Below are 22,246 nucleotides of genomic sequence, written 5' to 3'. Positions count from 1 at the left end.
GTCATTATCACTACCAAAGAACATGGTCTTAAACTAGAACCATTGTGAAAGAGAGACGGAGAGAGATTGAGACAAAGACTAAGAGAGACTAGTAAACACCACCTTAGTCTAGATTTTATTTTCTTCTCATCCTTCCTATTCCTTTGGGCCAGATCTCTTTCTTCTGAGCCAAAGCTGGAGATCGCCTTGAATGCCAAAGTTTTTCTTCATGTCCTGTAGTGCACTGATGCCTCTTGGAGCTGTGAAAACTGCCCAGAAAATAGCCAGAGGTAAAGAGGAGCTCCCCCTGTAGGGTGATGCTGATGGACCCAGTATGCTCTAAAGCAGAAGTTCCTGGAGCGGATCCTAATAATAGCAGGCCAGCCCAGGCCAGCCTAAATCCTGCTGCTTCTCTTCATAGAATCACGTAACTAGGGAAATTTAGCCTAAAGATTCTCGAGAAGCTATATTAATTACCTTCTGATTTTTGAAGGGTTTTTGTTCTACAGTGCTGGGCAGAAACCTGATATGAGCCTTCTGAATTGCTGCTAAATTATAGCTAGCTAGCATTTGTATAACACTTTAGAGTGTGCGGAGTATTTTACATATGTTATCTCACGTGGCTTTCACAGCAGTTCACTGTGAATTACATAGTATCATTATGCACATTTAGCAGGTCTGAGAAAACCAGAGTTGTGACTTGCCCAGGGTCACAGACTGTCTGAGGAAGAATTTGAACTCAGGTCTTTCTGACTGTCAAGTCTAGAACTGTGTCTTCTGTAAACACCAAGCTTCCTTCAATAGCATTAAAAAACAGATCTCCCAGAATGAGCCGAATTCAAAATCAGCTGGCAGACTCTAAAGTCAGATGCTACAAGGCCCAGGACAGGACACTTGGATGGGAGTTTATCCCACTAAAATAATATCTTCCCACTGTGCATCTGCAGTCTGACCTGGTGGAGGTGGAGAGAAATAATGCAGCTAGATGGTACAGCGGGTATAGGACAGAATGGGCAAACCTGTCTTATTACTCTGACACTTGCTCTCTTGAAGGCTATTTGACCCTTTTCAAAAAGAAAAATTACTCAGTGCCCTGCAGGAGTTTGATTAGGTTAACACTTATTTTTATTCAACACCTCCCAATTGCACCTGAGGCTACTACTGCCCCCCATGGCTCTATCCCCACCTCCCCAAGGGGCAGTATCCCCCACTTTGGGAAACCATGGTCTATGTCAATGGAAAGAGTATCCACACTGATGAAATCGTAAATCTTTTGACCTTGAAGTTGAAGAATTCACTTGAAAGAGGGATGGGATAGCTCATGCTTAGTCCTGGAGAAAAAAACTAGGAGCAGTAGTTGAAAGTTATTATAGGAGGACTAAATAGAAGGGGGGAAATTAAATGTCAGAATTTTACGGAAATGGATGGGCAACTAGGAAAGATAGAGAGTTCATCAATTGGGACATCTCCTAGCAGATAGATACTGGATGGCTACTTTGTCAAAATATTGTAGTTGGAAATTATGTTTTGGTAGCTGGTGTACTTGAAAACGTTCCTTCCAACTGGAAATTCTATAACATCCTTGTTTCTGTCTTAAATACAATTCAGGTCCTTGGACTGTTTCTCCATTTGTGGAACTCAAACTTATTCTTGACCTCTTCTTAGATTTTTAATATAAGCAGCCTGTTTTTCATTTCTAAAAAGTATGGCTGTAAAATCTGTTTTCACAAGGTATACACACAGTAGCCCCATTACTTTATATTCAGACTGTCTAGATGGAATACACTCTTTAAAATGGATCATGCTGTTTCTGTACCTGGACCCTGAACCTTTCCAAATCTACCCAAACATAAAGGCATAACTCCAGTCCCACCACTTCCATAATGTTTTATTGATTATTATGTCATATCATATCATTTTCAGTGATCCCTGCCCTAAATAAAGTAGCGCCCCCCTGGTGTGAAGTGCCTCACCTCTGCGTAGGATGAGAAACCAAAATTCACATTTCTGTCTTCCTCACCACAGCTAGACAATGTGCAGTTGTCCTATAATTGACAAAGCATTCTAGTTTTCAGGGTTTCTGATCACCCTTAAAGTCCAGATAGTAGTCATAAGTAAGTGAGCTGCTGGGAAACAAGTAGATACTTCGGTTATTTTTACCATAAGTAAATCCTTCTGTTCGGAGGAATTGTTTTCTCTTGGGTTCTCACATAAATGTCATTCTTCCTGCTCATTTCAATAAACAAACATGCCCAATAAGAAAGGGACACCACCTTAAATATATATATCACTGTCACTTTCTGACCAGTCACCCTCCATACACAGAGAGTCCTTCTTCGCAGCAAAGAAACATAGTTAACAAAACAAGCCATTGGACTATATCTAACAGGGCTGTAAGAATCTTCCTAAAATGCCCTAGGCTGTTTTTACCTTTTTCTGCCTTTAGTCTCATTATTGTCTGACATTTAATCACTTATTGTCTCATTACCCTCATCATCGTGGTCTTTAGGGATTTAGAACTAGAAGGGACTTTAGAGATCCTCTGCTATGATCCCTTGTATCACCCAGGCAATATTCCCAGCACCGATGGCGACCGTGAATATGCTGGGGTAGTTCTGCATCACAAAATATAACAGACTCTCCAAATAGAAGGCAGACAACAGAAAGCCAAATCTGTCATAGTAACCAAGAAGTCAATACACATAGCACTGCAGGGAGAAAGGCCATCCCCAAGCTCTCCTCCCCTTCTGGGGCCTTCCCAAAAGCGTATACAATACTGTCTGTCTGCTTGCCTGGGTCCTCTCCTCCCTCTGCTGTAATGCCCTCAGTAACTTCCTCCCAGCTCTGCTCCCCCCTTCCTGTTCCACTCATTCCTCGAGCTCCTCCCACCACATGTGACGTAGGCTTCCATGTGATTTAAGCAGGTCGTGTGTGCCTATTAACGGGTGGGAAAGATCTTCAAATTAAGCAAAAATACATTAACTATATATCCCCTCAGTTTACAAATGCTGCACCAACTTCAGTAGTTTCTTCCACAGAGATGGGGGCACTCTGACTCCTGAGGAAGGAATAGGATCTTGAGAGACCAAGTCCTGACAACTGCCCTGACTAGTGGCAGTGTCCCCCATGCCTGCAAGGCGCTCCTCCCCTCCTCATCTCTGCCTCCTGGCTTCCTTCAAGTTGTCACTAACTTCCCACCTTCTAAAGGAAGCCTTTCTACCCTCTTAATTCTAGTGCCTTCCATCTATTGATTATTTCCTATCTATTCTGTATGTAGTTTGTTTGTACACAGTTGTTTGCATGTTGTCTTCCCCATTAGATTGTCGAAGGCAAGGACTGTCTCTTTGTCTTTATTGTATCTCCAGCACTTAGCATAGTTCCTGACACATATAGAATCTTAATAAATGTTTATCAACTGACTGACTGCATGAGTTAAACAGTGAGAGAAAACTCTGAAAGAGCTCTTTATTTTGCTAAGAAATATGAAGAGATTTTTTTTGAGAAGAGATTTTAATTGGTAGACTATGTTTTCAGAACTGAAGAGGTCAGTATTTATAGCGATGATTAAGGGGAACATGACTGTGGTATTTTTCACAACTGTTATATTGAATAATCATTTGTCTTTTATTGTTAATGCTGTTATTATGCTACTGTCAATAAATAGAATAGTCAGTAACCTTGCTGTTTATTTAAGCCTAGCGGGTTGGTGGGGGCTGGGAGTGGTGGTTATATATTAAAATTAATAAAAGCTTACTGGAAGAGAGGTTTCTCCTATTTATTAAATAAAGAACACTTAATAAACTGGGATGGGGACTCAGAGCTAAATGATTAATGAAAGAAATGTTAATATTTTATAATTTAATGAGGAAATATCAAAGCATACCTTTTATTCACCTTAAAACCTGGAATGATACTGAATAAGGAAAATGGGCCAGTAGCAGGTAGCAAGAGGGATAATTACCCCACCAAGCTATACATGAAGGTGATCGATTCTAACCCCTGTTACACATGGTGGGGGGAGTTCATTGAGGATTTTAAAATACTTTTTTTCCTTGGAGTTTTCTGTCATTACAAATTCATTGTAATTTGTAAATGTTTGCAAAGGGCCTGATGGTACTGCTAACACTTTTGCTAAAATTTGTGCATTTTACTCTTTTGATATGTACTAATTGCACATAACTATTATTACTGTTTTTACTATTTGGTTAATGATTAGGTTAGCATTATTGGTTTACTACATATAATTTTTGTATTATTACTATTTGATGAGGAAACTGAAGCCCAGAGTAGTTAAATAAATGAATTGCCCAAGTCGCACAGGTAATAAATGACAGATGAGATTTGAACTCAGATCCATTGTGTCAAGTCCACTTTATTTCTACCTGCCATAATCCTTTCCTTGCTTCAAAGTCCAGCCCAGAATTCACCTCTTCCATAAGACTATTTTGATTCTCCCCAACCTCAGCCATAAATGATTTCTTGCCTCATGAATTTCTAACACCCCTGTACTCTAGTGGAAAAAGCAGTAGATTAAGAGTCAAAGAATTTAAGTTTGAAATCCAGGTCTTCCTTTTAGTACCTGTGTAACCTTGAGCAATTTTCATGTGACCTTACTTTGGACCTCACATTCTCAATCTGGAAAATGAAGGGACTGAACAAAGATCACTTTGTGTTCTATGTCCTTCTTGGACCTTTCCTGTGCTTCTATCATATCATAATGATCGTATTTTATCTTACTATAAAATCTTAAAAAGTAGAAATTGGTTTTGGGGTGTTTTTGTGTGAGTACTTCAGTACATTGTCTTCGGTGTGGAAGCTACCTAATAAATATTTGTTCAATTTGATCATGCAAAGCAGCATGTATTTACATAGGAGAGGTACAAATGGAAAGGGAGTGGTGGAGGCATGTGAGAAGGAGTGACTGACCGATGGTTCATCCTATCTCCTCGAGCACTTCCCAAATGTCCTACTCATTGACTAGTCCAGAACTGAGCAGTGTCATGCTCAATGTGTACTTGGTTTAACAAACATTTGGTATTCATTTTATCTCGTATTTATTAATCATCTTCTGCCTGTCAGGTGCTGGAGGTGAACAAGCTAACAGAAACATAGCCCCCGCCTGATAGGAGATTTAGAAGAGAAGAGACATTCATAAGGATACCTGATAGATCAAATTAATTTTGTAAAATTGCTTTGAAATAGTTAAAAATATCATACAAATCTATAGTATAATTTCAAAAGGTAATGTTGCATATAAATTTTGTTCACATGTTTGCTTCTTACAGATGGGCACTTCTGAGGAACCAGATGAAATGCCTTTGCCAGATTCTGAAAGTGTGCATATCATCCCAGGAAGTGTTCTGCTGTGGAGGATAGCTCCACGGCCTCCCAACTCTGCACAGGTCAGACCATGATTTCTGCATGCTCTCCAAACCCCACGTTGAGATACAGGGAACTTAGGTGGCTTTTCCAGTGTCACACAGCTAGTAAGTATATGAGACAGAATCTGAATCGAGGTTTCTGACTCCCAAGTCTAGGACTGTATCCATTCTTCCACACTACCTCTTCAATTATTTAATGTGTAAGCCTTCCTAGGAGAATTTGTATTGTGTAGACTAGACAGTAAATGAATTTCCCAAAGCAGAATTTAATGCACTGTGGCATCTAGGTGGAAAAGATACTTTGGGGTTGGTGGCAAAAGTCAGGAGTGTTTTCCCAGTGTGCTCTGGTAATGCCTTTGGTCAGGCTTAAGCAACCCAACCCTTATGAACAAGTCACTAGCATGAAGATAAATAGTGATTTCTACTGAAGAAGAAAAAATATAAATGTTGTACCTGATTATTGTAGCATACTTTGGGGGGCAGCATAGTGATAGAGTGCTAGACTTGGACTCAGATTTCAGATGCTTCTTATCAGTGTAACTCAGAACCAGGGACCTCAGCATCTCTGAACCTCTTTTTCCTCACATATAAAGTGAGAATTATATAACCTCACAGGATAGTTAGGAGGCACATGTTATGGTGTGGCATGGCACAGTAGAGAGATCATCAGGCCTAGAGTCAACAAAAGACCTGAGTTCAAATCTGGCCTCAGATACTTACTATCTTTGTGACCGTGGACAAGTCACCTAACCTCTTTCTGCCTCACTTTCCTCATCGCAAGATAAGGATAATACCATCACCTACCTCCCAGGATTGTTGTGGGGATCACATGAGGTGATATTTGTAAAGTGCTTAACACAGTGCCTGGCCCATAATTGTAATAAAAGCTTGCTTCACAGATGTTTGCTCCCCCTCTCTCCCTGGAGGACTTTGCAAACTTTATTTAAAGCAATCTGGGTCAGAAATTTGGTGTAACTATCAACAAGCATTTATTAAATGTTTACTATTTCCAGGGCACTGTATATAGTTCTGGGGATAGAAAAACTGACCTCAGATCTTTTTGAAACTGATACCCTTAAGTGAATTAGATTTAATTAAAGAACTTACAGGTGAATCTTCTGATTTAATATTCCTATCAAGAAAGTGTTTATATTGTCTAAGGAAACATCACAGGTTAGGGAATTGCCAGTGTATTTTAAAGACATTTCTTGCTGTGTGTAATTTTGTTCATTTTTCTTTCTTTCAGATGTATAATTTTACTAGCTTTGCTATGGTTTTGAATGAAGTAGATAAAGAAATGGAGAGTGTGATTCCTAAGACTGACTGCAGGTTACGACCTGACATAAGAGCAATGGAGAATGGAGAAATAGGTAAATTCTGAGAATATTAATTTATTTGAGGAGATGTAATATCATTGATTATATCAGTAGGAATCTACTGTTTTTCTGTTTCTCTAGGTATTTCTTCAGCATTATGTTTAGTGTAATTGTGATATTTTAAGATATTTTCTCAACTTTAAAGTAGACTTTGTTAATTTATAGAATTATCCATTCCTAGTTTGACTTTGCTGATAATTAAATATATTCCATATGACTAGAGTTAGAATGTGTCAGAAAAAATTAGGAAAAAGAATCCTTGCCATCCCCAGGTTAAATTTTTATTACTTGAGGACATTTTTTTAATCCTCTACTAAAATTCTTTTCCAGTGCCTTATGATTTGAGGGAACTGATCCCTAATTGTTGAAGGCTATGCTAGTAGCCTATGAATTCAGTCAAGTCCTATCAAGCTAGAAAGGACTCCAGTATGTGTCCATCAACAAACTCTGCATGTAATGATTAGCCTTGTTTGGACTAGAGACAGAAACTCATCACCATAACAATGACTGACAGTTCTTCTTGCCATAGGAACAGACAGAGATCAGATTCTGAAAAGTGGATGGGCTTGACAGTAGGAGCATTCACACAGTGAAATGATAGGATCCAAGAAGTAATATGTGTGGGGACTATTTGATTTCCGTTGGCAGCTCAATTTAAGTACAAAGGAAGGGTCCATTCCTTAAACTAAATCTTGAAATTGACAAAGGTCACCTGCTCCAACCCTTGCCTAAACTGTGAATCTTCCCTTCAACATCTCAGCAACAAGCAGTCCTCCAGGCTTTGCTTGATGGGCTCCTGTGCCGCAGGAACTCACTGTCTTTTGATGTCCTCCACCCCTTTCATTGTTAGTGTAAGAAATGTGCTTACTCTAGAAAGAACAATCCTCATGAAGCCAGGGAAGGTCTTATTTTGTGTTACATTTGTTTTATGTCCCTTGACAATGGGTAACTCCCTAATGGAGCACGCTTGCTCAGACAAATGCAAGACTTTTGTATTTCCTGTCCCTGACTCAGATTTCCCCCCTTGCTCTCCGTTGGCTAGATGCAACCTCCCGAACCACCCACTTCAAGTTCTCCTCCTTGATATGTACCCTCTTCCTCATCATGTATCGCATGTGCATTTAAATTTGCTTGCTCTGCCCTGGGAGTGTGTTGGATAATATTAAACAACTTGTTAAGCATATGCACAAGCTTCAGACCTTTTACTTGATCAGAAGCCTGGTTCTGCTGGGTTACAGCTCCAATTAGAACCAGTCACCTCTGAGTTACATCCTGTTATCACTCCTGCTGTCAGTCCTGCCAAGTCGTGAGTAGTTTTTAATCTTGTGGAAACAGAATTCCTTCTTTCCCACAACAGCTTTAAAGTTTTTAATTTAATATCTTTTTGATGTACTTTGTTTTTACATAAAATTGACTTCTGAATATAGTCCGCTTCTTCCCCTGACTAGTAAGCCTTTATACCAAAAGTTTTAAAAGAGGGGAAAAATAATTCAGTAAAACCAACCAATATATCAGCCATGTTTGATGGGGGTGTGCATTATATTCCACACCCATATGTAGGGCTATAATTTTTAGGAGTTGGTTTTCCTTATATTGAACAAAAATCTGCCTCTCTATTGATTTCATTCTGGCTTCTAGGACCAAGCAATAGAAATCTATTTCTAAATTTATATTATGGCTCTTCAAATCCCTCCGTTCTGACTCTCCTCTTCTCCATAGAGAACTATCCTCAGATTCTTTAACTAGAATTCTTGTGGCACAATTTGGAGTATCCCCTCCTCTGTGTGCACTCCTCACCTTAAAACTGCATCTGCAAAAATGTGGCATCTTAAACCAGACACAGTACTTCAAAATTGTTGAGTACCTGTTATATGCAAAGCACTAAGAATTCAAACATATACACAGCAATGACCCTGCATTTAAAGAGATTCCATTCTAACAGAGGGAGAGAACAAGTCAACAATAACTGTAGTATGAGCAAGAGGTAGGATAAGTGTGCTGGAGGGGTCAAGGCTAGCAGTTCTCAAACTTTGTGGTCTCAGGATCTTTTATACTCTTAAAAATTATTGAGGACCCTCCAAAAAACTTTTGTTTCAATGAGTTATATCTATTGATACTTACCATATTAGAAATGAGCACATCTTAGTTATTATTATGAAAGTAGTTTGGATCTCAAAAATCTCAAACAACCCCCAGGGGTTCCTGAAATGCATTTTAAGAATTCCTGGTCTAAATAAATGATTGTGAGAAACTGGAGGAGGCAGAGAATCTCTTGAGGATGGAAGAAGGAGCAGAGGTGGTGGTATCCAAGAGATGACACTCTGCCAGACCTTAATGGAGTCTGTCTTCTCTTCATACAAAGTCAGCATTTTTATGTGTGTTCCAGATTTTCTTCATGACTCTCTAGTGCACTAGTTGAAATATTTTTTGCCTCTAAACAATGGTGAGTTGCTTATGTTTTTATGTGTTCTTTTTTAGATCAAGCCAGTGAAGAAAAAAAAAGACTAGAGGAAAAACAAAGAGCAGCCCGCAAAAATAGGTCCAAGTCAGAAGAGGACTGGAAAACAAGGTGTGTGGATATATGGGGGAGTCCACATTTGTCAGATGATTTTAGCAGATGAGAGGCAGTGTGGCTTTAAGTGGTAGAAAGCCAACCTCCAAACAAAGAGGATCTGGGGTTCTCATCCCATCTCAGACACATCCTGGCTGTCTAACCATGGGCAAACCACTAAACCTCTCAGTGCTCTAGGCAGCTCTCTAAGACTGTAAGTTGCACAGAAGGCCAGCCTACACTGGCAAAAAGGGATTTCCTCACCTAAGAGCTCCCTCTACCAGTGAAGTCATAGGTCCAGGCCCCCCTCCCCCATTTTTAGCAGCAGAGCAGATCCACATTAGCTTGAAAGTCTGTCTGATCCCTCCCGACCTTTGGAATATGCATGAGCACCATGTTTCTGTCTCATCCTTGTTCCATTTGTGCTCAGCTAAAATAACTAGTTGACTAGCATTCACCAAACCTGTCCCATTGACCTTGACACACAGATTGTGGACCATACTTTCTCAACATATAGCCATGTGTAGGGAAAAGGAAGTAGCATATCTTTTGAGCTTTTCTAGTTCCTTGGTTTCCAGTGGTTTGAAAATGCTTAGGAATGTCCACATTTGGAACTTGGGAAAAAGAAAGTTGATTTCCAATGGTTTGCCTTAGCTCACAGAAATGGTCATTACCAGGAAGGATAATATGGTTGGCTGTTTCTGAAATACTGACAATCATCACTAGTAAATGCCTGCTTAAACAATTGTTTCACAAATTAAGAGTTTTTCTAGAGTGGAGGATAAAACACTGGCTTGTTAGCCACTTGTAAACCTGAGAATTCAAGTCTTAACCCCAACACTTAACATAACCGGTGATTATGAATAGACAAGTCACTTAACCTCCATTTCTTATTCTATATATAATATGGACACAATAAAACATTCTCCATCTACCTCATAGGAGATGTGAGCTCAATCTAACAAATTCTACTTTTCTTTAATAGGAGAGGAAATTAATTCCACTGCTACAAACCTTGTCGTAGCTAATTAATAAGCACTCTTCCTATAATTTCCCATAGTCCTATAATGCTCTTGCAGTTCAAAAGAAAACTGATTTGATAGATGAGCAAACCATAATGTAATACCTTGAATTACACTTGAAAGCAAAAAGAGCAAATACAAGGTCAAAGTTTTGAATGTATTTGTGTGAAACAAGAGCAGTTGTATCATTGGCCCTGCTGCATTGGACTTAAGGATGAGGATAGAACCTCTTTCACTCTGATAACACCCTATAAAAAGAGAGCAAAATAGACCTAATTTCCCCAAACTGGAGGCTCTGTGTGAAAGGCTTCTCATTGCTAGTCTAACTATCCTCAGTTTGGAAAGCATAACATGTGGAATATATGTTGTTCGATAGTCTTTTGATCATCTGAGCTTTATTTTATGGAAACAGACTTTTTTACTCTCCAGGGGACCCTAGAGATATCCCATCTTCTCCTTTTCCCCTTTATACATCAGGCAGCTGAGTCCACAAGAACATGTCCCAGAGTCACAGGACATGCTAGTTAGCTGGGGCATAGCGCAACCCCGTATCTTCAGACCCCGAGCTCAGCACTCTCCTTGCATTATCACTACCCAGGAATCTTTTACTTGGCCTATTTTTTTAGTCCTTTGATCACAAGATCCTTGATCTAAAGCTAGAAGGGATATCTGAGGCCATCCAGCCAGATTCCCTGATTTTACATATGTGCAAGCTGAGGCCCAGGGAAGTTTAGTGATGACACCAATGTCACAGGATAGTTAGGAGAGACAAGATTTTAACCCATGTTCCCAGACTCCAAAGCTAGTACTCTTTCCAATATACTCCCCTTCTTGTTCATGTATGCCTCTTATTTCCCTTTGGGAAATCTTACTTTTGAGTCAAGAAAAAAAAATAAATCATTTGGCAGTACTTTTATTTTTACTGTTATCTCTGATGTACCATGAAGAAGATTCACCATTAATAATGGTATTCCTGATATTAATCCTTATTTTCCAATCTGAGTTCAAACTCTGTAGGTAAGGGCTGCATTAAAGGTTATTTCTATTAAATAGGAATTGTGAGCATCAAGATCTGAGAGGTTGTTGACAGCTTTCTAGGAAAAAGACAGTACAAGAGGAGGAAAGATGTTATTTGTGCCCAGAAGAGTATAAACTTTCTCCTCCAGTTAATCTGTTATTTGGACCTTTAGGATCCTGATCCCACTGCCCTACTAGCTCGTATAGGATGTATGCTTTGAGTTATCTTACCTACTGTCAAGAGTGGCGATGGGTATGCACACTCACTGCTCCAGTCAGAAAGCTGTGTCTCGGCTTAGCAGTTGTCTGTAAATGGAATATCTTTTTCCTTTAAACAGCTTCCCCACTTCTTTCTATACCACCCCCCCCCCCCACCAGGGGCCACACTCGCTGTCTCTCCTTCGTTGGCACCATGTCCTAGCCAGTGAGCCCAAGCTCTTCTTCTGATGTCCTGATTGGAAGTCCAGTTCTAGCAAAGTGGGTCCCAGTGCAGTACCATGAGGTATAATACCAGACACTAGATCTGCCTAGAACAGCAAAATGGATTATTTCAAGCAGTTGCATTGAGGCATAGTTGTACCTTCAGATAGAAGACAACCCATGGTGACAATTCGTGGTCTCTGTTTTTCTTGTGTGGTCTCTCTTCATAAATCATGTACAGTATTCCTCATGGCTTGTTTCGTGTTTGAGAGATACTCTGTCATGAGTAATAAGCCATGGGATATATACCACTAGCAGGTGTATTTGGAGGCACAGCATAGGGCTCAGCACCAGGCCTAGCTAAGCATCAAGCCTGTGGAATTCAATGATTTATCTTGTGGGCCTGGCTCAGTCAATCCTGAGCCCATTCAAAATGAGGGAGATGAGCCTGGCACTCATTAGTACTAGTCAACACTACAAATGAATGCTTATTTGTCTCACCTGAGATTACTGGGTCTGCTCACCTCAAGAATGGAGCCAGATCTTTACGGGAATGCCTGTTTGGGGGCTGCCCACTTGTACTACAGATAGGAATAATAGGGGCAGAGTTTATCTGAGGGAATTGAGCTGTGTTTTGGGAACACACTTGGTGGAGTGGTGAGAGGCTTGGGATGTGGTAAAGGAAGAAAAGGTTCCAGTCAGTCTTAGGCACCAGTGACAAAACAGTCCTGGGCATTATCCTTCTGAGACAATTAAGAGTATTGTTGCTCTTATGTAACAGAATTGCTACTCTTTTACATAAAATAAAAGGTATTATTGAGAGACAGTGTGGAGCAATGGAGAGGCCTTTTAGGCTTGGAGTCTGGAGGCCTGAGTTCAAGTGATACCTCTGGCACACGCTGACTCTGTGACCTCTGGGCAAGTCACTTACGCTTAGTGCTCCTGGTGACGCTTTTAAGACCTTTAGTTGCAGAACAGCTGCTGACTCGTTTGGGGAGACATTTCCTCACAGGAGTTTCTATGGCATTGAAATCACATGTCTGGACCAATATTGATGTTAATAGGCATGATGAATCTGGGACTTAAAATTCTGCCATGGACTCAGTAAGTTTTTTAAATGAAAGGGTAGTAGAGGAATCTTCTCTTTCTCTTCTCCTTTCTGTTCCTCATTTCCCTCTCCCACATTCCTTGGACTTTAGAAAGATCACTTTTGGGAATCTCTAGGTTTTGGACTGATCACTATGATGAAAGGTGAGTTAGCAGTTAAACAAACCTTTGTCACATGGTCCAGGACAGATCCTACAGAGAAGCAGTCATAGTTTAGAGATTACCAAACCTTAGACTAGAGGTGGGGAACCTGCTTCCTTGAGTCCACATGTGGCCCTGTAGGTCCTCAAGTGCGGCCCTTTGACTGAATCCAAACTTCACAGAACAAATCGTTTTAATAAAAGAATTTGTTCTGTAAAACTTGGATTCACTCAAAAGGCTGCTCTTAAGGACCTGACAGGCCACATGTGGCCTTGAGGTGGCGGGTTCCCTGCCCCTGCCTTAGAAAAGCCACACTGAATTATACCAAAAATCTTAACCAAGTGGACATGCAAGGAATTTATGATACTTAGGAATCTCTCCATTTGTACACAAGGAAGAAAAGGTCCAAATAAATTCTATGCCTTGGTGCTTTTTACTGGATGTTGGTTATTGAATATGTCTCGTTGCACAGATGACTTACTTTCCCCTACCCCTCTTCATTTTAAAACAGAAGAAACTCCATGGCACAGGCTCCCAGGTGGGATGATTCATGTTTGCTTGTGATGACCTTGATTTTGATTTGTCTGTTCTTTGAAGTGCTTTACTTTGCTAGGCCTAAATAGTAGAGTGTTTACTTCCTCTTCTTTTGAGACCTGGAGTATAACTGTGCCCCTTGTTTTAAACCAAAATGCTGGGATTCTTGGCAAACACAGTGGTGCTGAGACTTTCTTCAGTAACTTCTGTGATTTGGGAGAAGTTCCACTTTTGGTGTGAAGCTTTTAAAAAGCCAGTTATCCTCAGCTTCCCCCACTGCACCGTCTTCTCCGTGCCTAAAAGAATGAAGTGTACAAAGCAGGTTCTTATTTTGTGCCGAGAGATTTAAAGAGTACCCTAAGTAAACATTTCAGGAACTGTCTTCTTTGACTTCTAGCTCAAAATTTATTTTTTTTAAAGAAAAGATCTCTTGAATGAACATTTCAATTTAACAAACATTTTAAAGCTTCTACTGTATTATAGTTAAGTTACTATAATAGGGCCTGGGGGTACAAAGGCTGAAAAATAATCCTGCCCTCAAGGCAGAAGAGGGTGTTGTAGATTACAATTTGGATCAATAAGTCCTTGATAATTTGGGTGAGAAAGAGCATCAGTTATGGGAGACTCAGGAAAGGCATTTTCTTAGGCACCCCTGCAGGAGGGCAGAGTACATTCAAGACTGGCCACGGATGGGGGGATGAGGGTGGAGGCAACTGCAGCCAGGTCAGTGGGAGTGCAACAGGAGTACTGAGTCTCCTGGTAGACAGAAATATAGAAAATGAGAAAGGGAAGGTGGGCTGGAGGCTGGTAATAGAAGACTTTGAATGCTAGGCTAAATTCCTGTTTTGTTCCTCAGGAGCAACAGGGACTATTGAAGCTTTTTAAGCCAGGGGAGTGACCTGGCCAGAGCTGGAAGGGGCATCAGAGGTTATCTAGTCCAGCCCAGAGGCAAAACAGTAAAACCTCTGTCAGCTTCCCTGACAAATGCTTAGCCAGCCCTGCTGGAAGGGCCCCACTGAAAGCTATGCACCCCAGTTTGTACAGTCCCTCTTGTTGCCAATAGGATTCCCTGGAGAAGCAGAGCCCCCTGGGGGCAGCATCTGAGCAGTGGCCAAGGAAGTACAAGGGACATTTGGGGATAAGCAGAAAAGGTTTACTTCACGTAGAAGAGAAGACAAGCATTTCAGGTTCTTTTATCCACATTTAAACACCATTGTATCTTATTTCAAATAAGTAATTGCCAAGTGTTTAGGTAGGGTGGTTTGGGATTTTTGAAGTTTTTTCTTGGGTTTTTTGTTTGTTTGTTTTTGCATAAGGGCATGTTAAACAAGGGATTTAACTACTATAATTTACAATAGAATCCTAAATGGAACAAAATCATAAATATGGGGTAGGGTATATGTTACTTTGGGAATATCTTATAATTTTCTCAAAATCTGTCAGATAAAAATTACATTAAATCCTTAATATTTGCATTTGCTGCATCTATATTCCCCTGTGCTGTCTTCCCTCAAACCCAGCTTGGCCACCTTTCTGTGACCATTTTCTACTCTTGTCCATGTTAATAAACTAACAAAACTTACAATGTTCTGTGCAACAGAGTATGGAGTTTTAGAAAAACTGAGCAGAAAGGTAATAGAAAGAATAGTATTTTTAAAATTTCTTCTTTTGCCTATTGCCTGATTCTCATTCAATTTAATGTAGTTAGTAAATTAATTTGTTTAATAAAATAAAAAACTTAAAACTAATTTAATAATCATTTTGTTAAATGATTACCACCTACTATACTTATATCTTAACTACACTTAGTATAAGTATGTATTATTGTTAAGCACTATGCTAGGCAAAAAGGATGTCCTCAAAGATATTAATAGTACATCTGCAACCTAAGTACATAAAACACAGATTATCATATAATGCCTTCTACACTCTGCTTCTTTTATCCTAAAGAATGCTGGGAGGGAGGGCAGAGAATATGCCCCAGATCCAGGTGCCCTGCCCAGGGGCCTCGTGAAGGTAGGCAGACCCACTAACCAACCTTAACTGCTACAAAAGGAGGAGGGGAGGAGACAGCATGGAAGTGGTGTTGGGGGGGAGAACTTGAGTTAGAGCCAAAGTTCCTGAGGCTGTGTCCTGGCTCTGTGTAACCTTGGGCAAGTGACTTCACCTCACCAGGCCTCAGTTTCTTCATCTGCAAAATGCAGGAATCGGACTAAATGGCCTCTGTGTTCCTTGTAGCTTTAAATCTTAGGATCCTAAGGTGAACACAGACTAAGCAAGGGGAGCTTGGGGTGACAGGATTGGGACATCTGGGTTAGCTGTGGTCTGTGAACCCTTAGGTAGATTTGTGTTCCTCCTGGGTACTTTTCCTTTGGTAGAGTATCTGACTTCTAGTCCTTTACACTTAACTTCCTTGAGCCCCAGTTTCCTTTTCTGTAAAACTGGGCGTCTGGTCAGATAACTTCTAAAGTTTCTTTTGGATCTAGATCTATGATTCTCTCAAGTGTTTCCCTTCATCAAACCTAAATCTTTCTATTACTAACTTCTGTCCATTGTTCCTTGTCTTTCCTTTGGGGCCAACCAGAGCAAGAATGCCGTGTCACAGCGTTACAACACTTTGAAGGACAGCCTTTGTGTTCCCCACATCCCCAGGTTCTTCTCTCTCCTGTTGCTTCAAGCATGATCTTCAGGGTGTTCACCATCCTGGTTCCCCTCTTCTGCGTGCTGTCTGTCACTCCTAAAATATATCAGTAGAATTAAACACAAGTTTAGGGGTGGCCTGAGTGAGGCAGAATACAGGGGGACAAGTCAGTCCCTAGTCCTGGATGCCTCTCTTAACACAGCTCAAGACTGCATTCTATTTTTGGCTGCCGTGGCATGTTTTTGATTCATTATTCTTGCAGTCCTTTAAAACTCATAGATCTTTTTGAGACAGCTGTGTTTTCATGCAGGACTCTTAGAAATATTAATTTGGCACAAAACTTTTCTTTCTTAAGAGGTGACCTAGTCTGATGGTTTACTTACTCCCAGAATGAAATGATTTTCATTTATCATGACAGCAAGAATATGACACCAAATCAAGATATCACTTACCAAGTTAAACTAAACTTTAATAACCAGTTTTTGGTTTGTTTGGGGTTTTTTTGTGAAAGTAGTGATATTACCAGATGGGAAAAAAATTTTTTGTACTTTTCCCCCCAGTTAGGAGGGAAAACTATCATTGTGGAAATAATTTTTTTCTTAACATTACAGCAGAGTGGAAAACAATGGCCTTAGCATTTCAGCATCTCTAAATTATAGAATTTGTGATTCATTTTCAGGTGTTAGAGGGAAGGCCACTCTACTGTGTTGGTCAGGATTAGTCAACACACCATTATCCACTTACCTCGCTTTTCCCTTCTTTGGCCTACTACATGTGTCCTTTCGGAGGCATTTAGCCTCTTTATAAGATTCTTCTTGGAGGCTAAAACAGGAAGGGAAAGAACACAGAAACAACACTTGTCAGTTGGTATTATAATAGTAAACATTTATTAGGTGCCTGTTGTATGGAGAGCACTGTAAAAAATATTGAGGGAAATGGAGTTCAGATAACAGTCATAATAACTGGCATTTATATAAACTTACTTAAAGTTAACATAGATTTGATTCTCACACCCACCTGGTGTGAGGTGGGTCCTACATTTTACAAATGAATCACCTGAGGCTCAGAGGGTAAGGGCCTTCAGTCACATAGCTGCTGTGGGTCAGTGTCAGAATCAGAACCTAGTTCTTCTAATGCCAAGTCCAGGATGCTTTCTGCCATTCTGTGCTTCCTCTTCAGTTCTTTCCAAGGCTTGAATAAGGATGGGAAGACTGTCCATTTGGACAGCGATTTTAGTAGTGAGGAAGCCAGAAGGTGAACTTTGTCCCCAAGAAACTATAAATTGATGTCTGCATTATTTGACTTCTTTTTAAAAGAGGTGTGCTTAATGCTAAAATATCTGTCAGTAGAGCTTAGTAAATCTACAACACCCCAGAAAATTTATTTAAATTACAGGTTATACTGAAGCCACTGCTCACAATCACATTAAACTCTGGTTTTTAAAATAGTTTCAGACAACTGAATCTTGCTAAAATGGGATAATGCTTTCACTCCTTCCTGCTAATCAATAAAAATGCTTTACACACATTTACAATAGTCACGTGGTACAAAAATGACTCTTGAATACTTTCTGTACAGCCACATTTCCTTGTTCCCCCCTGAATCATCATGCAGAACCTTTTCGCAGATGGGATTGACCATGTAGGTGAGCCCTTCTTCATGAAACAGATTCAGCTAAAGGATGGGGCTGTGATAACATGTTAGGAACTTATAGTTGGATGTTGATTTATGGTTACAAAGCACTTTATATACACTGTTTCATTTGCTTCTCACAATATTTTGAGGGAGACCTTGAATCATCCCAATATTACCACTGAGGAAATGAAGGCTCACCGAGCTTAAAGAGCTTGGCCTAAAGGAGGCTGGGCAGCCTGAAATTCTAGACAGTAACTTCTGTCCCGAATCTTGTCCTTACTCATCTGCTCTGCTTGGAAAAGACTTGGTGGCCAGTTTGTTTGTTTGTTTGTATTTTGAGTAGATTTGAATTGTTCTTGTCTTCCTTGGCCTCAGTTACCAGAAGGAATTTAAAGCTAGGATATATTTTTTATAGAAAAAAAAAGTTGAGATTTAATCTCCTAGACTCTAGAATCATGCTGCTAGTGTTAAGAGCTGTGCCTGTTGGATGATCACCGAAAAGTCCCTGAAATTTAAGTGCAGATTTTGTTCTTCCTGCTATTCTCCATCTTGACATTCCCGTTTTCCCTCCAACCCTGACCTTTATAACCTCTCACACTTGTTCTCTCTCTCCCTCCTTCTCTCTCTCTGTCTCTCTCTATTTAATCTTCATGTCCACTTGTATAAAAAAAAAGAACTGAAAGTCATTTATCATCTCTAGATCTCAGTTTCCTCATCTGTAAAATGAGAGAACTGAACTAGATGACCTCTGAAAGCCCCTTTTCCCTAATCCATGATATACCAATCAGTCAGTCAACAAGCACTTATTAAATGTTTATTGATGATAAAAAGGGATCAGAATATTTTTAAACAGCACCCTGGGATTTTGAGTTCACTGGTAATTCAGACATTGTTGCTTCATTATGTTTTTGACAACTCTAGTCTTTTATTTATCCTATGTAATAATTCCTCATTATTGCTTCTCAGTTTGCTTTCATTTTTATATCATTTTCTTTACAGACCACATCACCCATATCATCATAGGAGATGGGTCTATGAAGCAGTACCATTTCCTGCAAACTTTATAGAAACCCCTTTCAGTCCTATTTCTTCGTGGAGAAAAGGAAACATGTAAATGTTATGATTAAAGTCCCACTCTTGCTAGTGGGCACAGGCTTCTAGATGTGTGTGTGTGACACACATATTGAAAATTCCCTTCAAACCAAATAGAAATTATTATATTCCTAATGTTTTCATACACAGATTTACCTACACATGTGAAACCTAATTTTGTACTTTGCTAACTCAGAGCTGAATGAAATAATTTATTTTTATTGCACACAATACATTTGTGGAAGTGTTCTATAAGTTAAATGCTTCAATTTTATCATGTACTTAGGTTATAGAGTTAACTTTTAATTATCAGTCTAATTAGAAAGACAGCAGTGGAAAATGTGTGGATAATGTACAATTTTTCTGAACTATGAGATTTTTTGCTTTCCCACAGAAAATTTACCATCTTTATAACTTTTGCAGAAATTAATTGTAGTTGCTAAAATCTGTTTTTGTTTTACTTGAGCCCAGACCCAGTAAGGGAAAGGAAATAGAGATGGACTGAGTAGTAGCAAGGGAGCTAAACAAAGGGACTGAAAAAAATGACAAACTATCCATATTCTGATTCCTGGGAGCTGATAGTTTCTTTATTGAAAAGCAATTAAACTGATACATAAGCATACAAATCAGATGAAGCCTTCTGCAGAAACGATCATCAGAAAATCAAGTTTGACAAGCTATCGCTGTTTGGTAACCTCTGATTGCAGATACAGTTAACCAAATGCCATACAGGTTCTTAGTCATTTTGTCTATGTTATGGAATCTGTTTTGGGACTGTGTTTCAAACATTATCCAAGTTTTTATTCTTGAATGCTTGGGTTATTTTTAAAAACAGTTTTGAAGAAATTTTGAGAGCCTTTTTTACTATGCTTATTAACCTGCAGACCAAGTTTTAGTAGCAAATCTCAATACGAATTCCAAGACAAGGTAGTGCAGGTTCTTCATAGGATCCTAAAAGTATAGGTTTTCCAAATGGGAAAGAGAATGTCTCCTACAAAGGAACAATTATCATGGTTAGAATGACCTAAGCATAAAATTAGAATTGAAGAACAAGAGGGTAATTTTAGAGCAGAAAGGTGCGTTTAAAATCATCTGTTTTAACCCCTTCATTTCACCAGGGAGGTGTCCAGAGCCATTTAGGTATGTTGCCTTTTTGTGGCGTTATTTTTGTCCACAGTTTTCATTTTGATGAATTCTGGTTAGTAGACTCTTTTATGATGATGTTTAGCATGCAGGTGGGTAAGAAAGTTGAGAAAACTAAGAAGCAAAATCATTCATTCTGGCAGCTCTCCAGGATGGACTGGAGTACTTGTACCATAAGCTAAACTCTAAAGTACTGGATAATATTTGTAATCCTGCCCCCATTTCAGTTGGCTTAGTATCCCTCTAGGAGTACCACACTGTTATCAAAAGAGGAAATCAGAATTACTTTTTTCAAATGTCTATTTGTAAATTTCCATTGTTCTGTTTTCAGAACAAAAGGAAATTTTAAGCCAATTAAACAGTTTGAAGCAGTAGGAGATTCCTGTATGTCGATGAAGGTTTGTTATACTTAGGGGATGTGTTGCTTGTGGTGGTTCTACGTTTTGGCAAGAAGTTAATCTGCATGCTTATAAATTGTTTCATTTATTCAAATCTGCTTTGAAGAAAACACTCAACACATCCCTTAACCTGACGTCTTTGTCCAGATACTCTTCACAACAACAAAAATTGTTTGTTTTCATGTCTTTTTAAATAACACCTTAGCAGCCATTTTCTAAACATGGTCTATTTAAATCAGTGTTAACAGTATGATTCGATTTTTAAGACATTGCTTTTGATAATATTTACATCTCTTAAAATTAAACCTCCATCTTGATCTATAGCAAAGCAGTTTTGAATTCTAAAGTTTAGTGTTTCATTTTGAATAGTCTTCTCCCTCACAAACCTTGTCCTCCTTTTGATTCCAACAGGTGGTTCCATCAAGGGCCCAATCCCTACAATGGAGCACAGGACTGGCTTTACTCAGGCAGCTACTGGGACAGAAACTACTTTAATTTGCCTGACATTTATTAAAACACAGTCAGGACTCATTGGTTAATCCACAATCAGTCTGAAGTCTGTGTTTCTAAAGGATTTTTTTTTGTTTTTATTCATCTTTAAAAAAAAAAAAATGCCTGCCCATGAAAATTTTCATTTCATACAACTAGTAACGTGGTGGCATTGGTTCTGAAAGACTTGGGGAAAATAATAGTTTTGCTACATGAAAATACTCACTTGGGATAATGTTTTATATAAGGGGGGGACCTGTTATGGAATCTGCTATTTTTATGGCTGCTTCCACCATATGTGTTAAATTGGTACACAAACAGAAACTCCAAGTTTCTGTTTCCTGGGATTCTCCAAGCAAGTCATAGAGGTAGTTTTTATGCAAATATGGTAGAAGGTTATAACATAGGAGTCTTGAGAACACACCCAAATGTTCATGTGGTCAAACTTAAAAAAGGATATGATACTTTGTAAAGATTTACTTCATTAATAAAAATAACTTTTCTTTATATTAATTCCCTCCTTTTCACCCATTACCCCAACCCCAGTCCAGAATATTCAGAGTAAGTAGTATTCATTTAAAATTTCTCAAGGATTAAAATGGTAATTAATAGGCAAGGTATTTTTATGTTTTACTCACTTCAGTGCAGTATATTGAATTTGCTTTCACCTTCTGCTGTAACCAGTCTGATTTTAAAGCATCAAAAAACAGTTAAATTATACAAATTTGAATCAAAAATGTATGCTCCTAAGAAATTAAACTTTTTTTATTAATTCATTAAAATTCATTAGAAATTGTAGGGTGTTGACCATAAAAAAAAATGACAAGCCTTTTTAAATGTCAATTTCCATTGGTACATACCACTGGAGAAATTAAATTGCACATGTGTATGTATTGTAAGTATCAAACTATATATATATATATATATAAAAAGGTCTTGTGCATTTCAAGCCTACACGGCACCTTGTGTACTTAAGATATGTATGGAGACCTCTTGTACAGTAGCTTTGCCCCTTTAATTGGGGTGCATTAAATCTTGTGGTATTATACACATGCACACACACATATACATATATGTATATACACACACACATATATGTACACATGCTCACACACACTAAACGGAGACATCGCTTAGGAGTGCTTAAGTAGCTCCTACAAAATGTTTTAATTGCTCTCTTATAGTTAACAGGTGTTATAATGAAAAATTTAACTGCTGCTAAATAAAGACTTTAGAACATTCCAAAGATGTGTGATTTCTTTTCAAATTTAAAATATACCCTCCTAACGGTGACTCATGTTACCATATTTTCCTTTGATT

The 22,246-nt window shown here is 39.0% G+C and overlaps 1 protein-coding gene across 13 annotated transcripts in view; it reads left to right on the top strand.

The window, feature by feature from the left end:
• OSBPL1A (oxysterol binding protein like 1A) overlaps positions 1-22,172 on the top strand; it is a 324,266-nt gene extending 302,094 nt beyond the window's left edge. For all 13 annotated transcript variants that reach the window (XM_072604414.1, XM_072604417.1, XM_072604412.1 and 10 more), the window contains 4 exons: positions 5,265-5,381; positions 6,607-6,730; positions 9,215-9,305; positions 20,849-22,172. In XM_072604414.1, coding sequence (XP_072460515.1) covers positions 5,265-5,381; positions 6,607-6,730; positions 9,215-9,305; positions 20,849-20,951 — 435 coding nt within the window. In that variant the 3' untranslated portion in view covers positions 20,952-22,172. The remainder of the gene's footprint in view (positions 1-5,264; positions 5,382-6,606; positions 6,731-9,214; positions 9,306-20,848) is intronic.
• The last annotated feature ends 74 nt before the right edge of the window (positions 22,173-22,246 follow it).

The sequence above is a fragment of the Notamacropus eugenii genome, chromosome 4, assembly GCF_028372415.1.
Source record: "Notamacropus eugenii isolate mMacEug1 chromosome 4, mMacEug1.pri_v2, whole genome shotgun sequence".
NCBI classification, from domain to species: domain Eukaryota; kingdom Metazoa; phylum Chordata; class Mammalia; order Diprotodontia; family Macropodidae; genus Notamacropus; species Notamacropus eugenii.
This window is presented reverse-complemented; position numbering and strand designations above follow the sequence as displayed.